Source organism: Xyrauchen texanus, chromosome 4 (assembly GCF_025860055.1).
Source record: "Xyrauchen texanus isolate HMW12.3.18 chromosome 4, RBS_HiC_50CHRs, whole genome shotgun sequence".
Classification (NCBI taxonomy): domain Eukaryota; kingdom Metazoa; phylum Chordata; class Actinopteri; order Cypriniformes; family Catostomidae; genus Xyrauchen; species Xyrauchen texanus.
The window spans coordinates 19,541,080-19,560,049 of record NC_068279.1 but is presented as its reverse complement, the minus strand read 5'-3'; the positions used below and the strand labels follow the sequence as shown (position 1 = coordinate 19,560,049).

The 18,970-nt window shown below is 43.7% G+C and overlaps 1 protein-coding gene across 1 annotated transcript in view; it reads left to right on the top strand.

Moving 5' to 3' along the window:
* The window catches only part of LOC127638703 (probable voltage-dependent N-type calcium channel subunit alpha-1B), a 165,665-nt gene that overhangs the window by 120,275 nt on the left and 26,420 nt on the right, over positions 1-18,970 (top strand). The window contains exons 23-31 of the mRNA XM_052120348.1: positions 897-1,026; positions 1,173-1,232; positions 2,170-2,276; positions 3,407-3,418; positions 6,362-6,382; positions 15,499-15,595; positions 17,497-17,657; positions 18,048-18,185; positions 18,737-18,938. Of these exons, the coding sequence (XP_051976308.1) occupies positions 897-1,026; positions 1,173-1,232; positions 2,170-2,276; positions 3,407-3,418; positions 6,362-6,382; positions 15,499-15,595; positions 17,497-17,657; positions 18,048-18,185; positions 18,737-18,938 (928 nt within the window). The remainder of the gene's footprint in view (positions 1-896; positions 1,027-1,172; positions 1,233-2,169; positions 2,277-3,406; positions 3,419-6,361; positions 6,383-15,498; positions 15,596-17,496; positions 17,658-18,047; positions 18,186-18,736; positions 18,939-18,970) is intronic.

The window sequence follows — 18,970 nt, the reverse complement described above, 5'->3', positions numbered from 1 at the left end:
AGAAGTGTTGGGGAATAGCTAACTTGAAGTAGCAATGCTACTAACATAGTAACTGCATTTAATGGTTTCTATGGCTTTCATGATATGCGTTTTAGCTTTGAAGCCATCTATGTACTTGGGCACTCTTAAAAGGTGACAAAAGGAACCTTTAGCAGGTATACACATTTAAATTTACAATGTTTTTCTTCTAGAAAAGGACCAAAAATATTGATGACTCATCTTGCACTACACAGATTTTTGTCCGATTAAATGCTCTATAGAATGAAAATGTCCAAAGTACAGTTTCAGTGTAGCTTCCCCAACACTTGTGTGGGGAATCTAAAATATTAATGCGCGGCTGTTGTAGTTGGCGAATGGCGAACTACCAAGGCTGTTGTATGGAAAATGTTTTTTGCTTATTAGCTGTAAAGTTTCACTGTGTGTGTTCAAGGTCTTTAAGTCTTAAAGGCATCCAATGCCATAAACCTCCACATAGAGCTGTGAACTGTGGAGCAGCTGCCAAATGAGGCATCTATAACCCAGCTGTCTATGGCCCAGTTGGGGCACTACAAAGGACCAATGTTAAGACACAATATGGACAGTTATTTTTTAAAAATTCTAAATGAAACTAAAGCTGGATTGCTGCCTAGCCATGCACAGACTGGTAGCCTGTTTACAATGTCACCACATAGAAAGGTGAAGTGATACAAACAGTGAAGCACCCCAGTGCTTTTGACTAAATATCAGCACTTTTTGAGCTCTCCTTGTCCATTTACTGTATATTAGAGGATTGTAACTAACTATCGTATAATACTCATTACCAGTGATTATATGTCTATAGATACATCAAAGGCAGACTTAATTAGGATCTAATTGCCACTAGCCTCTCTTTGACTGTGTGTGTAATTGTTGTGTAGTGTGAGGCGTCTGTGTCACTACATTGTCAGTCTACGTTACTTTGAGATGTGTATCCTGGTGGTCATTTCCATGAGCAGTATAGCCCTGGCTGCCGAGGACCCAGTCCAAGCCAATGCCCCTCGTAACAATGTGAGTCTACATTTTACAAATTCATATCTTTTGTGTTTTTTCTGGTTGTTTAAAGTCACATTTTGACAATGTATGACCATTATTTCCTAATATGTCTCAATGAACTGATGGCAGACTTATTGATTTTTGTACTTTTCACATCATAGGTGCTGAAGTATTTGGACTATGTCTTCACTGGTGTTTTCACATTTGAGATGGTCATTAAGGTAAGTGTGAGGTAAATTACTGTACTGCCAGGGGCCTGTTTACAATTTCTGTGGCCCCAAGCAACCGACCACCCCAGGGCCCCAATTTAAAATTAAAATAAAAACCCAAGTTTTTTGTGAATGGCCCCTAACACATCCGTTTGAGCATATGTGAGTGATAGCACATGGGTGAAACAAGTTCGGAAGGACTGCATATTTTTTCATAAATTACAAACCTGAACACGAAATACTACTTGAAAAACGGACTTAAAATTCTGGCAGACCTATAACGTGAACCACTCTGTTAGCGCTGACAATGGTGTATTCATGCCACACGTGTATCCAAAACTGCATATCACCCCTCAAGGGGTATTCACTGAGCTTTCTTACCGGGGCGGAGGGCCCCCTAACGTTTGGGGCCCCACACGAATGCGTGGCTTGTGTGATGGTTAAAATGAACACAATGACCCATCTTAATATGCTAATTTTGTTAAAAATGTGGCTGTCAAGGTGTTAACCTCAATTATTTTTCATATTAAAGCAATATCACACAAGCAAGATTGTATTGAATGTCAGCCAGGCTGTGATTGGGTAGCCTCATGCCACAGGTTGTACGATTGCTAGTGTGATATTGCTTTTGAACAACAATTCTGTAAACAATAAGTTAATATTAAGTAAATTACATGTTAGACAAAATATGGATAGTTATTTTGTCTATTTTTGCTAATGAAAATAATTCCAAATTAAGCCAAAGCAGGATCATCCATTATTGAGCAATGCACAGACTGACAATGTATTTTGAACTCAATAAGACACACAGACAAGCGGAGTGATACAAACAGTCAAGCGTCCTAGTGTTACTAGGTTAAAAACAAGAACTGTTGGAACAGTGCTTGTCCAATCAGATAAGAGGTCTGTAACTAACTGTATAATCCTGTTTAATTGTTTTCTTCATCAGATGGTGGATTTAGGTTTAATACTGCATCCCAGTTCCTACTTCAGAGATCTGTGGAATATTCTGGACTTCATTGTGGTCAGTGGTGCACTGGTGGCATTTGCATTCTCGTAAGTTTCCTATAATTTTCAAGTCCTGTATGAAACTCACACAGCTAATTCGATGATTCTAACTAAAACCTTTATTTTGTATGCTTTTTTATCATTGATCTTGACAAAAAAATGTTTCTCATAATTAGAGACACATACTGTATATTAGTGAAGGTTCTCACCTGTATTTTCTTTTAAGGATTTTACTCGACACTCAATCTCTCAGTGGGACAAGTGTGTCTTTGTCTATCTTAGCTGTGCACATGCAGAGCTGGAAATGTTTGCCAGCTCGCTGCGATCTGTTGTTCCTTCCTGTCTTTGGGTCAATTGAAATCACTTTATTGCAATTTCAAGAATGTATTCCTTATTGTTATTAATTAAAGAGAACAAGTGTATGTCTCTGTGTAAATGTGTGTGCGTGGGTTTGTGTATGTGTGGGAGCTAATAAAGGAGTTGTCTGATATGATCAGCTGTTTGCTCATCTTCAGTGGTGTAATGGATGGACTACTACAACACTTCAGTATTGAGGAAATGCTATTAGTTGCTATTAGAAACAGTAAGGGAACATTGCCAGTTAAAAAAAAAAACAGAAAGAGAGCGGACAGAAAAAAATAACTAAGCTTAAAGCAACCTAAGCTTTTTTGCTGGCTTTAATTGTTCAACCTGGTTTTCGAGGGGTTTTGGGCACAGATTAGTTGGTCAGGCTGGGCAGTAGCGGTTCTAGCTTGATTGGCACCCTGGGCGAAACCCGCTTCAACGCACCCCCAAAGTTGTTGGGTGGGGCGGGGGTTGTTGGTGATGTCGCCCATGCCTAAATCCGCCACTGAGGCTGGGAGACTGAACACAAGCTTGACCAGCTGAATACCAACTTGTCAAGAATGGGAGACTAGTTAGGCGATTTTAAACCAGCAATTTCTAAGACCAGCAAACCAGCTAAGGCAGGTCTAAGCTATTATGAATTTGAACTTTAACAAGGGTATCTCAGAAGGAGGGGTCTCTCGGCTTGTTCTCTTCTAAGCAGACTAATCTGTCTACGTCCTGTTTGTCTTTTTTGCTGTGTCATGTCAAGGCATTTTCAATGTGAGTATTCTGCTGTCCTGTCACTGACTCCCCATCTTCTTCTGTTTCTCTCTACCTGGAATCACTTGTAGGAGCTTCATGGGGTAACACCTTAACTCTCTCTGTGTCCTTGTTTCTGTCTCTCTCTCTTTCCCTGTTCGTCATCTCTGTGAGTCGAATTATGCTTAGCTCATAGGCAAATGTTGAAGCATGGGACTTTCTCCTGTATTTCACCCTCTCCATAATCTATCATTGAGCATCACTCAAGCATTTGCAGTAGGAATGGGTCACGATAGTCATCTAGTCATCCAATAACTGACTAGTTGATTAATAACGTTGACTAGTTTATCTATCTATCTATCTATCTATCTATCTATCTATCTATCTATCTATCTATCTATCTATCTATCTATCTATCTATCTATCTATCTATCTATCTATCTATCTATCTATCTATCTATCTATCTAATAAAAAAAAAAATTGGGCTTCCATAAAACATTGACTAGTCATTTAGTCAACCCATTGACTAGTTATTTGAAAATATGGAGTTTTGCACATCCCAAATTTGCAACCTATGCGCTAGATTGTTTCTTCTCCATGTAATTTCATTCTCCAGTGTCAGAAGGTGTAGACGCTATTAATCCATTTAATTTGTTCGAAACATTCCTACCACTCTCAGTATGTCACAACAGTACTTACTGAACATAAAGCATCCTGGACAGTCCCCACTGTGGCTGTAAACAGGATGGTTTGTTTATGTGCATTTCTGTTTAGCTCAGTGCACGTGTCATTTCATATCAAAGATGAACAGTTAAATCAGATTGGAGAGGCATATCAAGGCTGGTCTTGCATCATTGTTCACTTGAGACATCACTTTAGTGCTCCATTAAATTGATTGGCATGAGAACATGAACATATTGACATGCTCATCTCTCTGCATGCTTTCAGGTTCATGTGAGAGAATGTGATGGACAGCCAGTGTGACTGCTATGATTGGCCAGTGTGCTCTGTGGAGTTGAAGCATAATATAGATAATCTAGACACATTTTGCCCATGTCCCAAAATCAAATTCATATACTTCTTTGAGGCTTGCTAGTTCTAAGTTTTTACGTTTACATTTATGCATTTGGCAGACGCTTTTATCCAAAGCGACTTACAGTCCACTTATTACAGGGACAATCCCCCCGGAGCAACCTGGAGTTAAGTGCCTTGCTCAAGGACACAATGGTGGTGGCTGTGGGGCTCGAACCAGTGACCTTCTGATTAACAGTTTTGTGCTTTAGCCCACTATGCCACCACCACTCCATAGTAAAGTATAACATTACATTGCTGGAATTGCAGAGCAAGCAAAATGTGAATATTACCTTTCAACCTTGCTCGAGGTGATCTGAATCAGATCGGAACTGTATTGAGAGCTATGGTTCAAGCATCTCTTTTTGGCATGTCTTAGTATTCACTCCAGATCTTGATCATGTTGGTTTTCAGATGCAAGCTCAGATGATCCTCTCTCTGTGAAGTCTATCATTCATCTCTCCTACAAAAGAAATGAATGGCATTTGGAAGTGTCTGTTTCACCCACCATACAAAGCCTTTTCCTCCTTTTGTCAGTTTCCAAAACATTTGCCAAAAAACTGTCACTTAACTTCCTTTTACTTTAGCATACAGTATAGTCAACAAAGCCATAATGCCTTTTCTCGTGTTTTAAGCCTCACAAAGGAATGTGACAAAGTGCTCATAAAAATCTCTCTTTTTGTTTTCTTTAAAATATCAAGTTCAGTTTCCTGAAAAGATTATGTGGGTAAAGGGATAGTTCACCCAAAATTGAAAATTCTGTCATTTACTCTCCCTTAGGTTTTTCCAAACCCTGTATGACTTTCTTTTGTGGAACACAAAAAAAGATATTGGGTAGAATGTTTGCCTCAGTCACTATTCACTTTCATTGCATCTTTTTTCCATACAATGAAACGGAATGTGACTAACACCCTGTCTACAACGGATGCGAGCAATGTTGTGTTGTATTGCAACGCCTTAAGGCTGTCTATATTAGTGATGCTTTCTGGCTCATTTCAGTGAGCCGGCTCATTCAGCTCAGCTCAACAAAAAAGAGCCAGCTCTTTTGGCTCCCAAACGGCTCTTTACATTTTTATGTATTTATTTTTTGCCCAAGTCAAGCAGTTTATGATAGTTTGACTATAATTGGTGTTAAAACAATTCTAATTAAATTATTAAATGAAATCATACACTACCTTAACCACAATGCATTGGTTTGTTATGAAAAACAATGCTATTAAACATATGCATTTAAAGTATAAATTTTTTAATGTATATTAAACAAAGTGCATATAAATGTAACAATTCAAAACGAATGCAATCTGAACAACAAAATAAGTTTGCTCCGCCCTCCCTCATGAATCTTTGGTTCATTGGTTGACACTGCAGGTCTGATTGACAGGATCAACAGGTAAGGCTGTTAGTCTGAGCAGACAGCTTGAGCATTTAGGCCTATATTATTTTATTTCTTTTTTTTAGTTCTTTGAAATAATTAATTCTATTCATTTAAAGCTTTTGATTATTCATATCTTTTTTATATTTTTATAAATAGATTCAACTCTACAGATATGCGAGCTGGCTCCCAACATTCACCTACAAGAGCCGGCTCTTAGAGCTGACTCATTCGCGAACGACCCATCACTCGTCTACATGTCAAATAAGTAGTGCCAGCGGGTGCAGCGCAAAATAGAATGGGGCATCCGTTTACCGTTTGTTTGACAAGGCGAAAAACGACAGATGCATCCAATGAAGACAATGTAATTGATAATGATGGGAGCGATTTGCTTTTGTCGAATCATGCCACACCACTCGCATCTGGTGTAGACAGGGTGTTAGACTGTCAGTCCCTTGTCATTTCCAAGACGTTCTGCCTAACATCTTCCTGATGACAAAATTATCATTTTTGGGTGAGCTATCCCTTTAACTGTAAGTGCAGAGGTACTTTCTGTTCTCAACATGTCATAATGTTTTGCCTTGTGTTCTTCTCGTTCATTAGATCACATCAAAGCGTAAACAGGTGGGGAACCCCAAATATTCTCCCTTCTCCTTGATAACATCTCTTATCCCATTATCCTGAGTTGACTGGGATAATGTCCTTTACTGTCATTACATATTAGTGGAGTGAGAATATCTGTACATGGTTGGAGCCTCTACAATAACACTGATATCTTTCATCAGAACCTTGAAAGTAATGTTGTATTGTTGTGTAACAACATCCCACCGTAATTGTAATCAGGGCCACTGTGAAAGTTATCAGGGTATCTGTTGAGCTGTTATTGAGGCTCCTTTAGTGTGTGTAGTGGTTTTGGATGATAAACAACAGGAACCTATACAGGGAATGCATGCCAGATGAATGTGCATCAGGGAGCATGGGTGGAGTGGCATGACTTTGCAGAGCCATGTGATTGGGCCAAAGTAGTGACTTCACCATGCTGTTTGGTGACCGTACGGTCTCTACAGATTGGTGTTTGAGTATTTAGAGAATAATGTATGGAACATGCATATGTGTGTACAATTTGTTACTGTCTAGGGGTTAAGATCTCTGAGGTAAATTGTTAGAAACCTACAAATATCACAAATATCATCACTTGCCCTTGCTAATGAAAAGGCCCTTTGTAGTTAAATTTTTTTGAAAGCTGAATAGATGGATATATTTTCCTGTGGGATTTTTATATATTTTACGCATTCTTACAATTATTTCTTGAAGTTATTTTCTGCTGATTCTTCTGTCAGCACCAATCATACATCTGCCAATGCCTTTTTATACCAACACTTTGTTATAGTTATAGACCATAATAAATATCAAATATATATAATTAAATATTAATAAAATAAAATAAATATAATTAATATTCTCTCAGATATTCTGTTGTTTTCTCTTCCATTGCTGCACTGGAAGAACCAAACGGTACCTGCAAACCAATATAAAGTACTTTAAGTTTGATTCAGCCAACAGACATCGCTAAGTCCAAATCAACAGGCACACATGCAGTGTTAGGATTGCTGTTATATTACTCGTGTGGACTTGAATTTTTATTGATGTCTGTTATTTAGTTGTAACCGTAGTGTAACCATTTAATGGAAATCTTTAATAATGTATCTAGTTTCTTTTGTCAGACATCTAACATCACATGTTACTGTATACATCAAAATAGGGACTTAAAGGGATAGTTCACACTATAAATGAAAATCTGTCATCCTTTACAAAACCTCATGTTGCTCCAAACTTATATGACTTTTTAACTTGCATAGAACACAAAAGGAGATGTTGGGCAGCATGTATCAGTCACCTTTCATTGTATTGCACATGGTGAAAGTGAATGGTGACTGAGGCTCTCATATTACCTAACATCTCATTTTGTGTTTCTCAAAAGAAAGAAAGTCATATGGGTTTGAGGTTGTAGCGAATACAAGTAGAGACAGTCACAATGTCGGAGAAAAAACTGCTTTATTAAAATAAAAGCAGGCAACAGTACAAAACAAGGGCAAATCCAGAGAAGAATGGTCAGGGTGAGCGTTAGGTCAAAAGCCGGGGAATCAAGATATAAACAAGGGGGCAAATCCGGGAGAGAGTAGTCAAAGGGAGCATGAGGTCGAAGCCGGGGAATCAATATACAAACAAGACAAGCAAGAGGAAAAGGGGCTGGCAAGCTAAGGGGTAAACGAGAGGAGTACAAAACTAGACGAGACTAGCGGGGGGCGAAGATGCGGGGTAAACTAGAACAATAACCAACAACCGTGAGACGAAAGGGTAGTGATATATATAGGGGCAAGTGCAGGTGTAAACCATGACAGGTGATGAGACGAGTGCAGGTGAAACTAATGTGCAGGAGTGCAGATGACGCGAGTGCAGGTGGTCATAATGTTCTGGGGATTGGAAACGCGTGAGAAACTCGAGGAAGGGAGATTGCCTACGAGCATGTGAGCGAGTAGGAGCAAAGTGGGCGTGAGGGCTCGAGCGAGCAAAAAGAGCGTGCTCGGCGAGCTCGAGTGGGAGCGGAACGAGCATGGGAGCTCGAGGGGGCGGAGCGAGGGAGTGGGGTTCGTGACAGTACTCCCCCCTCTAAAACAGACGGCTCCTGACGGCCGCGCTCGGTTGTGAGGAAGTGGTGCTGGACGAACCCAACAAACAAAAAACCCCGAACAGACAACCCACAAAACACACAAACAAAATTGAGGGCAGTCCAAGGGGCACAGAGGGAAATGAGACAGTCCATGGGGTCAATGGGCAGTATCAAGGCAAGGTCTGGGGGAACATAGCGGACAGGCGGGTGGTCGGGATATCTAGGGGGCAGCCGTAGGGCAGAGACGGGGTCAGGGGGTCTGGAAGGCGACTGGAGGACAGGGACTGGGTCCGGGGGTCTGGAAGGTGACCACCGGACAGGAATAGGGTCCGGAGGCCAGGGAAGAGGCCACAGGACAGGGAGAGTGTCAGGAAGTCCGGGCTGAGCCGTGAAAGGTGGTGCCGTCAGAGGCGGCACTGTAGGCGGCTCTGGAGGTGGGGTTCTGGAAGGCTCTGGAGGTGGAGCCGAAGGAGGCTTTAGGGGCGAAGGCCTGAAAGGCTCTGGAGGTGGAGCTGACGGAGGCTTTAGGGGGGAAGGCCTGGAAGGCTCAGGAGTTGGAGCCAATGGGGTGGCGCCGTGGGAGGTCCCCGAGGCGACGACCTGGCAGGCTCTGTAGTCTCGGGGGGTAGAGCCGTAGGAGGCCCGAGAGGCGGAGCCATAGAAAGCTCTGGAGTCTTTGGGAGCAGAGCCGTGAGGGGCTCGGGAGGTGGAGCCATGGGAGGCTCGGGAGGTGGAGCCGTAGGAGGCTCGAGAGGCGGAGCCCTAGGAAGCTCTGGAGTCTCTGGGAGTAGAGCCGTGAGAGGCTCGGGGAAAAAGGTCGTGGAAGACTCGAGAGGCTCTAGAGGTGGGGCCCTGGAAGACTCGAGAGACGAAACCCTGAGAGGCTTCGAAGGGGGTGGAGCCCTGAAAGACTCGAGAGGAGAAGCCCTGAGAGGCTTGAGGGGAGGAGGAGCCCTGAGAGACTCGAGAGGCGAAGCCGTGAGAGGCTTGAGGGGTGGAGCCATGAAAGACTCGAGGGACGGAGCCCTGAGAGGCTCTAGAGGAGAAGGAGCCCTGAGAGACTCGAGAGGCGAAGCCGTGAGAGGCTTAAGGGGTGGAGCCATGAAAGACTCGAGGGACGGAGCCCTGAGAGGCTCGAGGGGTGGAGCCATGAAAGACTCGAGGGACGGAGCCCTGAGAGGCTCGAGGGGAGAAGGAGCCCTGAAAGACTCGAGAGGGGAAGCCCTGAGAGGCTTGAGGGGGGGAGGAGCCCTGAGAGACTTGAGAGGAGAAGCCCTGAGAGGCTTGGGAGGGGGAGCCCTGAAAGACTCGAGAGGAGAAGCCCTGAGAGGCTTGGGAGGGGGAGCCCTGAGAGGCTCGAGAGGAGGAGCCCTGGGAGGCTTGGGAGGAGGAGCCTTGGAAGGCTCGAGAAGAGGAGCCCTGGGAGGCTTGGGAGGAGGAGCCTTGAAAGACTCAGGAGGAGAAGCCCTGAGAGGCGGCGCTCTGGGAGGCTCGAGAGACTTGAAAGGCAGAACCCTGGGGGGCTTGGGAGGTAGAGCTCTGGGAGGCTCGAGAGGAGGAGCCTTAGGAGGCTCGAGAGGAAGAGCCCTGGGAGGCTTGAGAGGAGCCCTGGAAGGCTTGGGAGGAGGAGCCTTGGGAGACTCGAGAGGCGGAGGCCGCGAGGGCTCTGAGGGGCGAGCAGAGGCTGGCAGAGCCGTGGAAGACTCTCGGGGCAGAGCAGAACCCGGCAGAGCCGTGGAAGACTCTTGGGGCGGAGCAGAACCCGGCAGAGCCGTGGAAGACTCTGGGGGCGGAGCAGAACCCGGCAGAGCCGTGGAAGACTCTGGGGGCGGAGCAGAACCCGGCAGAGCCGTGGAAGACTCTGAGGGCAGAGCAGAGGTCGGTAGAGCTGTGGAAGACTCTGAGGGAACCTCTGCGGTCTTGAGCACAAGACGAGACTGGGGAGAAGGGGCCCTCTTCCTTCTCTTGCGTCCTCAGCCAACAGGGGACGTGGCCATGGGGACGGTCAAGGCTACAGGCGCTGGCTCCTTTTAGAGCCACCTCATCAAAATTCACCTGGTTAGCCAGGGCACAAAAATCCACAACATAAGCTTCTAAGGCTTGGCTCCCCTGGCGCAAAGCCAAGAGTCGGGCCGCTGGCTCCACAATGTTAAGGGCAAGGTTATGAGTTCCACAACCGCTGCCCTGCATAAACAACCCTTGGCAAGCGCCCAAAGAGCCGTCAAACCTCTCAGGGGATTGAAGGCTTACGGCGCTCAGGGATGCGTTGGGAGCATCAACGGGCTCAGGGGCAGACACAGGTGAAACAGGGTGAATTAAGTCAGAAATCGAACGTACCTGTGGTCCCTGCGCCGTGAGCGCTCGGTGATGTCTCCCAACAGTAGATCCTTCAGCAGAGCGTGCAGAAAAAATCCGCTCTAGTGAGCTGCGTACATCCGTGGGATACATTGTGACTGTCTTCGGTGAGGTTGGTTATTCTGTAGCGAATACAAGTAGAGACAGTCACAATGTCGGAGAAAAAACTGCTTTATTAAAATAAAAGCAGGCAACAGTACAAAACAAGGGCAAATCCAGAGAAGAATGGTCAGGGTGAGCGTTAGGTCAAAAGCCGGGGAATCAAGATATAAACAAGGGGGCAAATCCGGGAGAGAGTAGTCAAAGGGAGTGTGAGGTCGAAGCCGGTGAATCAATATACAAACAAGACAAGCAAGAGGAAAAGACAGGGGATCAAGGGGGGCTGGCAAGCTAAGGGGTAAACGAGAGGAGTACAAAACTAGACGAGACTAGCGGGGGCGAAGATGCGGGGTAAACTAGAACAATAACCAACAACCGTGAGACGAAAGGGTAGTGATATATATAGGGGCAAGTGCAGGTGTAAACCATGACAGGTGATGAGACGAGTGCAGGTGAAACTAATGTGCAGGAGTGCAGATGACGCGAGTGCAGGTGGTCATAATGTTCTGGGGGATTGGAAACGCGTGAGAAACTCGAGGAAGGGAGATTGCCTACGAGCATGTGAGCGAGTAGGAGCAAAGTGGGCGTGAGGGCTCGAGCGAGCAAAAAGAGCGTGCGAGCTCGAGGGGGCGGAACGAGCGTGGGAGCTCGAGGGGGCGGAATAAGCGTGGAAGCTCAAGGGGGCGGAGCGGGGTTCGTGACAGAGGTTGAGTACATTATGATACCATTTAAAGTTTTGGGTGAATTATCTCTTTAACAGTGAAGGTTGTTTAAATTAATGTGATGTCTTATAAAGAGCATGATTATTTTTCCTCTATGACTTCTTTAAAGAGCATGATTATTTTTCCTCTATGACTTCTTTAAATTGAACTTTTAAGGCTTTAGTTGTTCATTTGACCATAGATTAATCATTTATAATTCCATTATCAAATGTGCTTGTCCTTGCAGTTACTTCATCAAATTACATTGTAAGCTTGGCAGTAATGATTTGAGCATTCAGAAGCGAAAGCATGAATATTTCTTTTCTTTAAGGGTGAACTAAGGTTGAACTGTATTTTATTTAGCCTACATCTTATAAATGTTTTTTCTTGCTATAAGCTTTGCGTTGTAACGAATACCTGCAGTGTATTCAAATGAATGCAGCCAGTTAGTCAAGTCGACACCTTTGAACGTCAGCTTGATAAAGACTTTGTTCCTGAAAAGAAACAATGCCCTTTTTTCAGGGCGGGTTTCTTTGTTATCATTGGTGTTGTGATTGTTCTTTAAAAATCTGATGCACAGCAGTGTTGGGTTGAATCCATGTTTGCTTATTTTTTTGCATGAGTAGTGCTAATGTATCATTCAATAACATTTCAGAAAGAGCCCATTTAGTGTATGGGTATTAACCAGCACCTGCATGCAATCCAGAGCATTTGCTTTTGTGAAATAACACCAATCCATTGCTGGAATGATTTAAAGCTACAACACTTTAAACTTTGAGAACAACAGAGTTGGGTGTTTATTCAGTTTGAGTCTAAAAAGAGGGGTGAGTATTATGTTTACAGTAGTTCTTTTTCTAACATTTGTTCGGTATCTCACTATGGGTAATGCCTTGGGAGTGGCCAGCACCAATAACACCCAGTCTGTCAGTTGACAGACCAATCACAGCAGTGATGAGGGAGTCCCACATCCCTATTTAAACCACTGTCATAGGTGCCTACTTCATTCTCGTTCTCTTCCCCATGAAGATCTTTGGAAGCTATCATCAGCAGGACTCGTAAGATGTGATCGCTTAACAGGTCATCAGGCAAGACGTTCATGTATGGCGCAGAATGCGGCTGTTCTTTTTGCGAATATATTCACTGTCAAATTTAATATATTTTCTGCTATATTATATTGTTTTCTCCAGGAGGCGAGCTTGTGTTTTTTTCTGTGGAGTTTCGAGCTGTTATAGCTTCTACCTCAATTAGGATTAACACAGAATCAAGTGGCAAGTTGTGGTGAACTGCTTCTGTGTTCTTGAGTTCAGGTTCTGTCATGGCAACTGCAAGCTCACTGAGCGGCGGAGCAAAGGGGAAGTATCCCTCCCGTCCATGCGCTTGTGGATCTATGATCTCACCGAAGGATCCCCACCCACTTAGCCTGTCTGGGGCTCAGAAATGCCATTTTGTACGGAGAGTTTTTGAAAGAAGGCTGCTGGTCATTGTGTCAAATAATGAGGATCCCTATTTTTCTCAACAGAGGAAAACACCACCACCCCAGCTGCAAGGACAGTGCAGCTGGGGCGATCTCATGGATGAAGTCTCTCCCAATCTTCCTCCCCTCTTTGAATCAGCTTCTTTGGCAGAGGACATGGAAGAGGAGAAGGAGGATGACGCTGATGATCCTCTTTTGGAGGACGATGCTGAGGAGGATGGAGATGATGCCATTCTCCCCACTCATTCTCCTTCTCAGCTGGGTAGCATGATGGATGCACCCCCGTCCAAGGAGTGCTACACCTTATTGAGATGTCAAGGAGGGCGGCAGCCAAGCTCTCCATCCGTCACAGTAGACTGGCTAGTGTACAGAGAGGGATCTGTACTATGGTAAACGGCTGCCATCTCTTGCTGCCCGGGTAAAGCAATTTATTACAGCTCCCCCAGCATACGTAGTGGAAATGCGTTGGTTTTTATAAGGTTACTCTACACTGGATGTGCACAAAATGGAGGATCTGGGGATGTCCATCCCCCCTCCAGTCGAGGCATTGGTGGAGAATCAACTTTTCGCCTGTTCCCGCTTCATTGAGAGATCATCAGCCTCCATTTACCAAAAGATCTACCGATCTTCAGCCCTAGCTGTAAGGGCTCTTAATGCTAACTCACTTCTTACAGCATATCAGACTGAGTTGATGGAGGAGATGGGCAGACAAATTGATGTGGGGGAGCCGGATGCGGCATTGTGTGAAATCTGCGTTATTGCGGATCTCAACCTACGTACGTCAAGAGGGGCTGTCCAGATCTGTGGCCTCAGCATGTGCCTCAAGATAGATTTCCTTGATGCCTCAATGGATCCGAAAGCCCTTTTCAGGGCTAAGGTGTCCACAGTGCGGCAGCAGTGTGATTTGAGGAAAAAGAATGGGTGAGCGTTAGAGACCTGCCTTCCCCGAAAATCTACTGCTCGCCCCCCCAGCCATCACGTTCTGGGTTCACAACCCATTTTAGAGGTGGACAATCTGGTTTTAGAACCCAAACCAGGCCTCCCCCGCCACCTCAGCAGTCAGGGCAGGGAGGGGCACAGCCAAAATAGCCCCAGCCGAGAAGCAAGGCTTCTTTTGTAGTGGCCAAACAACCCTCAGGGGAACATGAAGAGATGGGCGACCTAACCAGTGTTCTGGTTTGGGACATGGAGTGGGTGAACAGCACTTGTGGAGTCTTTGTTCCACTCCTCCCACAAGCAGTGAGATTGTTTTCTGCCATCCAGCCAAGAGGACTTGGAATGGGAATCAAACCATACGTTTTGTGTTACACGGTTCATACACAAATTATTTAATTGGAATGTTGACACCAGTTTCCCCAGTGCCTCTCAGTTTGCATCTCCCCTCTCCACCCATAGGGTCAGAAAAAAGAGAGGAGGACATTTTGCACAAAAACATGTGTGTGACAAAATTAAAATATCCTCTGTGCATCCAGGCAGTGGGCCATGGGTGCAGCATTGTGTGAACGTAAATCACAAAATAGTTCTGAACTCAGAGCTGTAATCCCCAGCTCCGCCACTAGATGGTGCCGTAGCACCATCAGTGAGTGAGAGCTTCAGCGGGCCCCTCTCTGTTCACACATTAAGTTGGTGCGCATGCACAGTTCATCCCTTGTTTTTATCTAGATAAATAGCCAATTTGCTGAGCAAAAGAGCAATAAGGATTGTGCCGCTGGAGGTCAGCCATCAGGGCTTTGATTCCAGGTATTTTGCCAGCCCCAATAGAGAAGGAGGTCTCCATCCCATTCTAGACTTGCGAAACCTCAACAAAGACCTCAACAAAATTCTCATGCTCAAAACACTCAGTTTATTCATCCCAGAGAGTGGTTTACGTCAGTCGATCTGAAGGATGTTTATTTTTATGTTTGCATCTACCCATCACTCTGCAAATTGATTGGGTGGGTGTACGTTACAAGCCAGTTGACAATCTGCTTCGGACAGCATATCAGCAATACAGGAGTTGACTATATCCCATTGTGAGAATGTTAGAAAGAAAACCCCGTTCTCTAATTACAGGAATGAGGAATCTCACCACACTTCCCTCCTTGCAGTTGCACAGTGAAGAGATAAGTAGAGAATGAAGTAGGCACCTATAACATTGGTTTATATAGGGAGGTGGGACTCCCTCATCACTGCTGTGATTTGTCTGTCAGCTGACAGACTGGGTGTTATTGGTGCTTCAAGGATACACGTTACACATAGTGAGATACCTCACTGTTATCAGAGAACCGGGTTATGTGAGTATTGTTGATATTTTAACCAAAAGTAAAAGTTTCATCATGTTTTCACACATTCTCACTTGTTTTGTCTGGATATATATGTTTCCTTTGAAGGCTAGCTACAGCATGTTAGCATGTTTTTAATCTGGCACTTACTGACCCTTTGCTTATTTTGACTTGTGTAGAGGGACAAAGGGTAAAGATATCAACACCATCAAGTCCCTGAGGGTGTTGCGAGTCTTGCGGCCTTTGAAGACCATTAAACGTCTACCAAAACTGAAGGTGCATATTCCATTTTTAGTATGTTAAAGCAATCATACCATGATGCTGAACTCCAGCTGTTTTCCTTACAGTAATGGTGCGTTCAGACCAGAGGCATCAAGAGCGTCAAATCGCCCGGAAGTCATTCATTTTGGCGGCGAGAAGTGGCACGCCCTGTCTTAGGCAGTGTGGGCGTCAGGGGAAAGTTCAAGTGTGGGCAAAATTATGGTAATGAGCTTTGGCGCAGTTTGGCGGCAACCTGTTGGAGTATAGAAGTGTTCCTCTCTAGCGAAGTCTAGAGAACACAACTGTGTAAACTTTGCTTCCCACCAAACATTAGTTCCGAAGACAAAATGGAGGAAAAACGGATTATTGCCGTGGCGGGTTTTCCTGTAAAATATGATCTGTCCATGCTTACAGGGATATAAATAAAAATTTTTTAAAAACGATGCGTGGACAAAGGTATCTGAAATTGTTGGTGTGCCAGGTTAGTTGATGAAGTGGACATTATGGTTTATATAATATTATATAATAATATATTAAAAGATTTCATGAGGATATACGCTACTTGTGATATGTTGGCAAAAAGGTAACGGTCGACATGTCTGGATGTTTTGCGGCCCCTTTAAATATAGTTCACAAAACCAAGCATTCTGAACGAATGTTGCCGCCTATTTAAACTATTCTTTAGACAGAGCGTCCATGAATATTCCATAGCATTGTTGGCATGGCAGCCAGAGCGAATTTTGACGCTCTCGCCATCTCTGGTCTTAACGCACGGTAAGAGCTCCCTGTTGAAAAAACGAATGAGATAAAACTAGCAGAAGTTTGGTTTGCTGGTCTTAGTTGGTTTAGCTGGTCACAGTTTATCCATGTTAGTTTTTCTCTGGTCTCCCTGCCTGGCCAAGATGGTGTTTAGCTGAGATCAAAGCCTGGCAAAGCTGGCATTTATCTGGCCTAGTGTTAAGCTGGTTCAGCTGTTTGGCCACTGGTCTCCCAGCCTAACCAGTTGTCAAGTGCTTAAAAAACATTTAAAACCTTAAAAAACAGACCAGTCTGACCAAATTGGCAAGGATGCTAGACCAGCAAACAACTTTAGACTGGTTAAAAAAAAATCAGCAAGGCTATTGCTTAATAAACACCTGTGAGCATTGCAGTTGCAGATAACTGGAAATGATTTATTCTCAGTTGTGACAGATTAAGCCAGTGCCACACTAGCAGACTCAAATCAACTTGCTTTGGCTAAGGGTGTCACACATGCAGACTGTTTTGGTGAGCCTGAGATCTTTCTCTCTTCAGTTGGAGGTATAACACACTTGCACATTAACAAGAGTGGAGGGGTGACAAACATACCAACTCACCACAACTCTCTCTCTGATTCCCTGTCATGTGGAACTGATAATAACAACACCAGTATCGTGTGAGCATAAACAATTGCAGTAGAGTGATTGCAGATGCGATTCATGGAGTAACTGTAGTTTACACAGTAACTGTGTATTTATCCCATCGAGGCTTGTCATAGAATGCAAATGTACATATGCAGCTTTCAGTGAGTAAATAAATGACGTTGTTGTGCCTCCATTGGTTTCATTAGTCATTTTAGTGTAGGAAGAAAAAATGCTTTGTGACAGAATCACTATGGATTACAATCAGTGTTTGTGATGATGTGCAACTGAGTGCATTGAAAACATTCACATCAGCTTTTGGTCAGTGATTATGTTTATGAAACTTACTCCTGTAAATCACTGGAAAAACCGGCTAGTGTGGCACTGGCTTAAAATGTGTGAATTTGCATCTGTTGATACTCAAAATCTGCTTTATGGTCTGTAAAACTACCTAGTTCAGCTTTATAAATATAGTTGGTTGTTAATGAACCAGATTTCCTGCCAAAATGTTGTATATGTGTGTGTGATCTCTCTTAGGCTGTGTTCGACTGTGTGGTGAACTCCTTGAAGAACGTGTTAAATATCCTCATTGTCTACATCCTGTTCATGTTCATCTTCGCTGTCATTGCTGTGCAGCTCTTCAAGGGCAAGTTTTTCTACTGCACAGATGAGTCCAAGAGCCTGGAGAAAGACTGCAGGTAGATTTGGATTAAAACAGGGGCACAGAGTATTACGGGCTGCTTTCTCACACCTGCAGCACCCCCTGCAGGCATGCAGCGGTATTGTCTAAATCTGTTCTGAATTTCGGGAAGAAAATGTCATAGATTTATGACACTGTAAGCTTAGACACATTGAGAAACAATGTGCAGGTTTTCCATGGTAATGGAAAAACCTGGAAAATATATGACAGATTTTTAAATGTGTTTTCCAGGCCTTAAAAAGTCATAGAAATGAACAAAATGTTTAAAGTCAGAGAAATTTGTATAGTGAATCTATATTTTTCTATTTTTGCTCAGCTCTTATCAACCAGATATTGCAGATATTGATTTTTTTTACTATATTAATATCCTCTGTCTTTTGTTTATCAGTGGGCTGTTCTTAGATTATGAAAATGATGGGGTGGCAGCCCAGCCCAGGGTCTGGAGGAAATATGACTTCCACTATGACAATGTGTTGTGGGCATTTCTTACACTCTTTACTGTTTCTACTGGAGAGGGGTGGCCCACGTAAGTCACACACTCACTCATACACATTTATAAAAAATATTTCCCTGGTTAAAGAAGTCCCATATACAAATAACTTTTGACAGTTGGGTATATTTTGATTTATACTGTTTACTATCCAGTAGGTTTTTGTATGGATTTAAACCCTATGAAAGCTTCTGTCCATTTCAAACACTTCCCTTGTGTCCTCTGACCCCTCAGTAGCCTTGTATTCCTTCACTTTAAAGGCTGAAATCAGTTTGAAACGTAGCCATAGCTCTCAGCAGGGCGATTGGGCAGACTTTCATGAATCTGTTTTGTGGCTGCCCAAACTCATGGATCTGCTGTGCAAGACATTGTAATAGTCTGTTACAGTATTTATTTGTATGAGTAGTAACTTTTGGTGGTCAGCTTTCTTCTAGATGTGTAATGTCTAATTGTCTCCATGCCCCCTCTGCTCCTTCAAATTTTAATACAATTATATTCAATGTAGTAAATTTGTCAAATGTAGTCATTTTCATTTTAGTATGAAATGTTAAAATGTTAGACGTAATGGTGGAATGTTGTCTATACAGGGTTTTAAAACACTCTGTGGATGCCACATTTGAGGACCAGGGTCCCAATCCAGGCTACCGCATTGAGATGTCAATCTTCTACGTGGTCTACTTTGTGGTCTTTCCCTTCTTCTTTGTCAACATTTTCGTGGCCTTGATAATCATCACATTCCAGGAACAGGGTGATAAGGCCTTGTCAGATTGCAGTCTGGAGAAAAATGAGGTATGACTAAATAGCATACAGAGATGGTCACC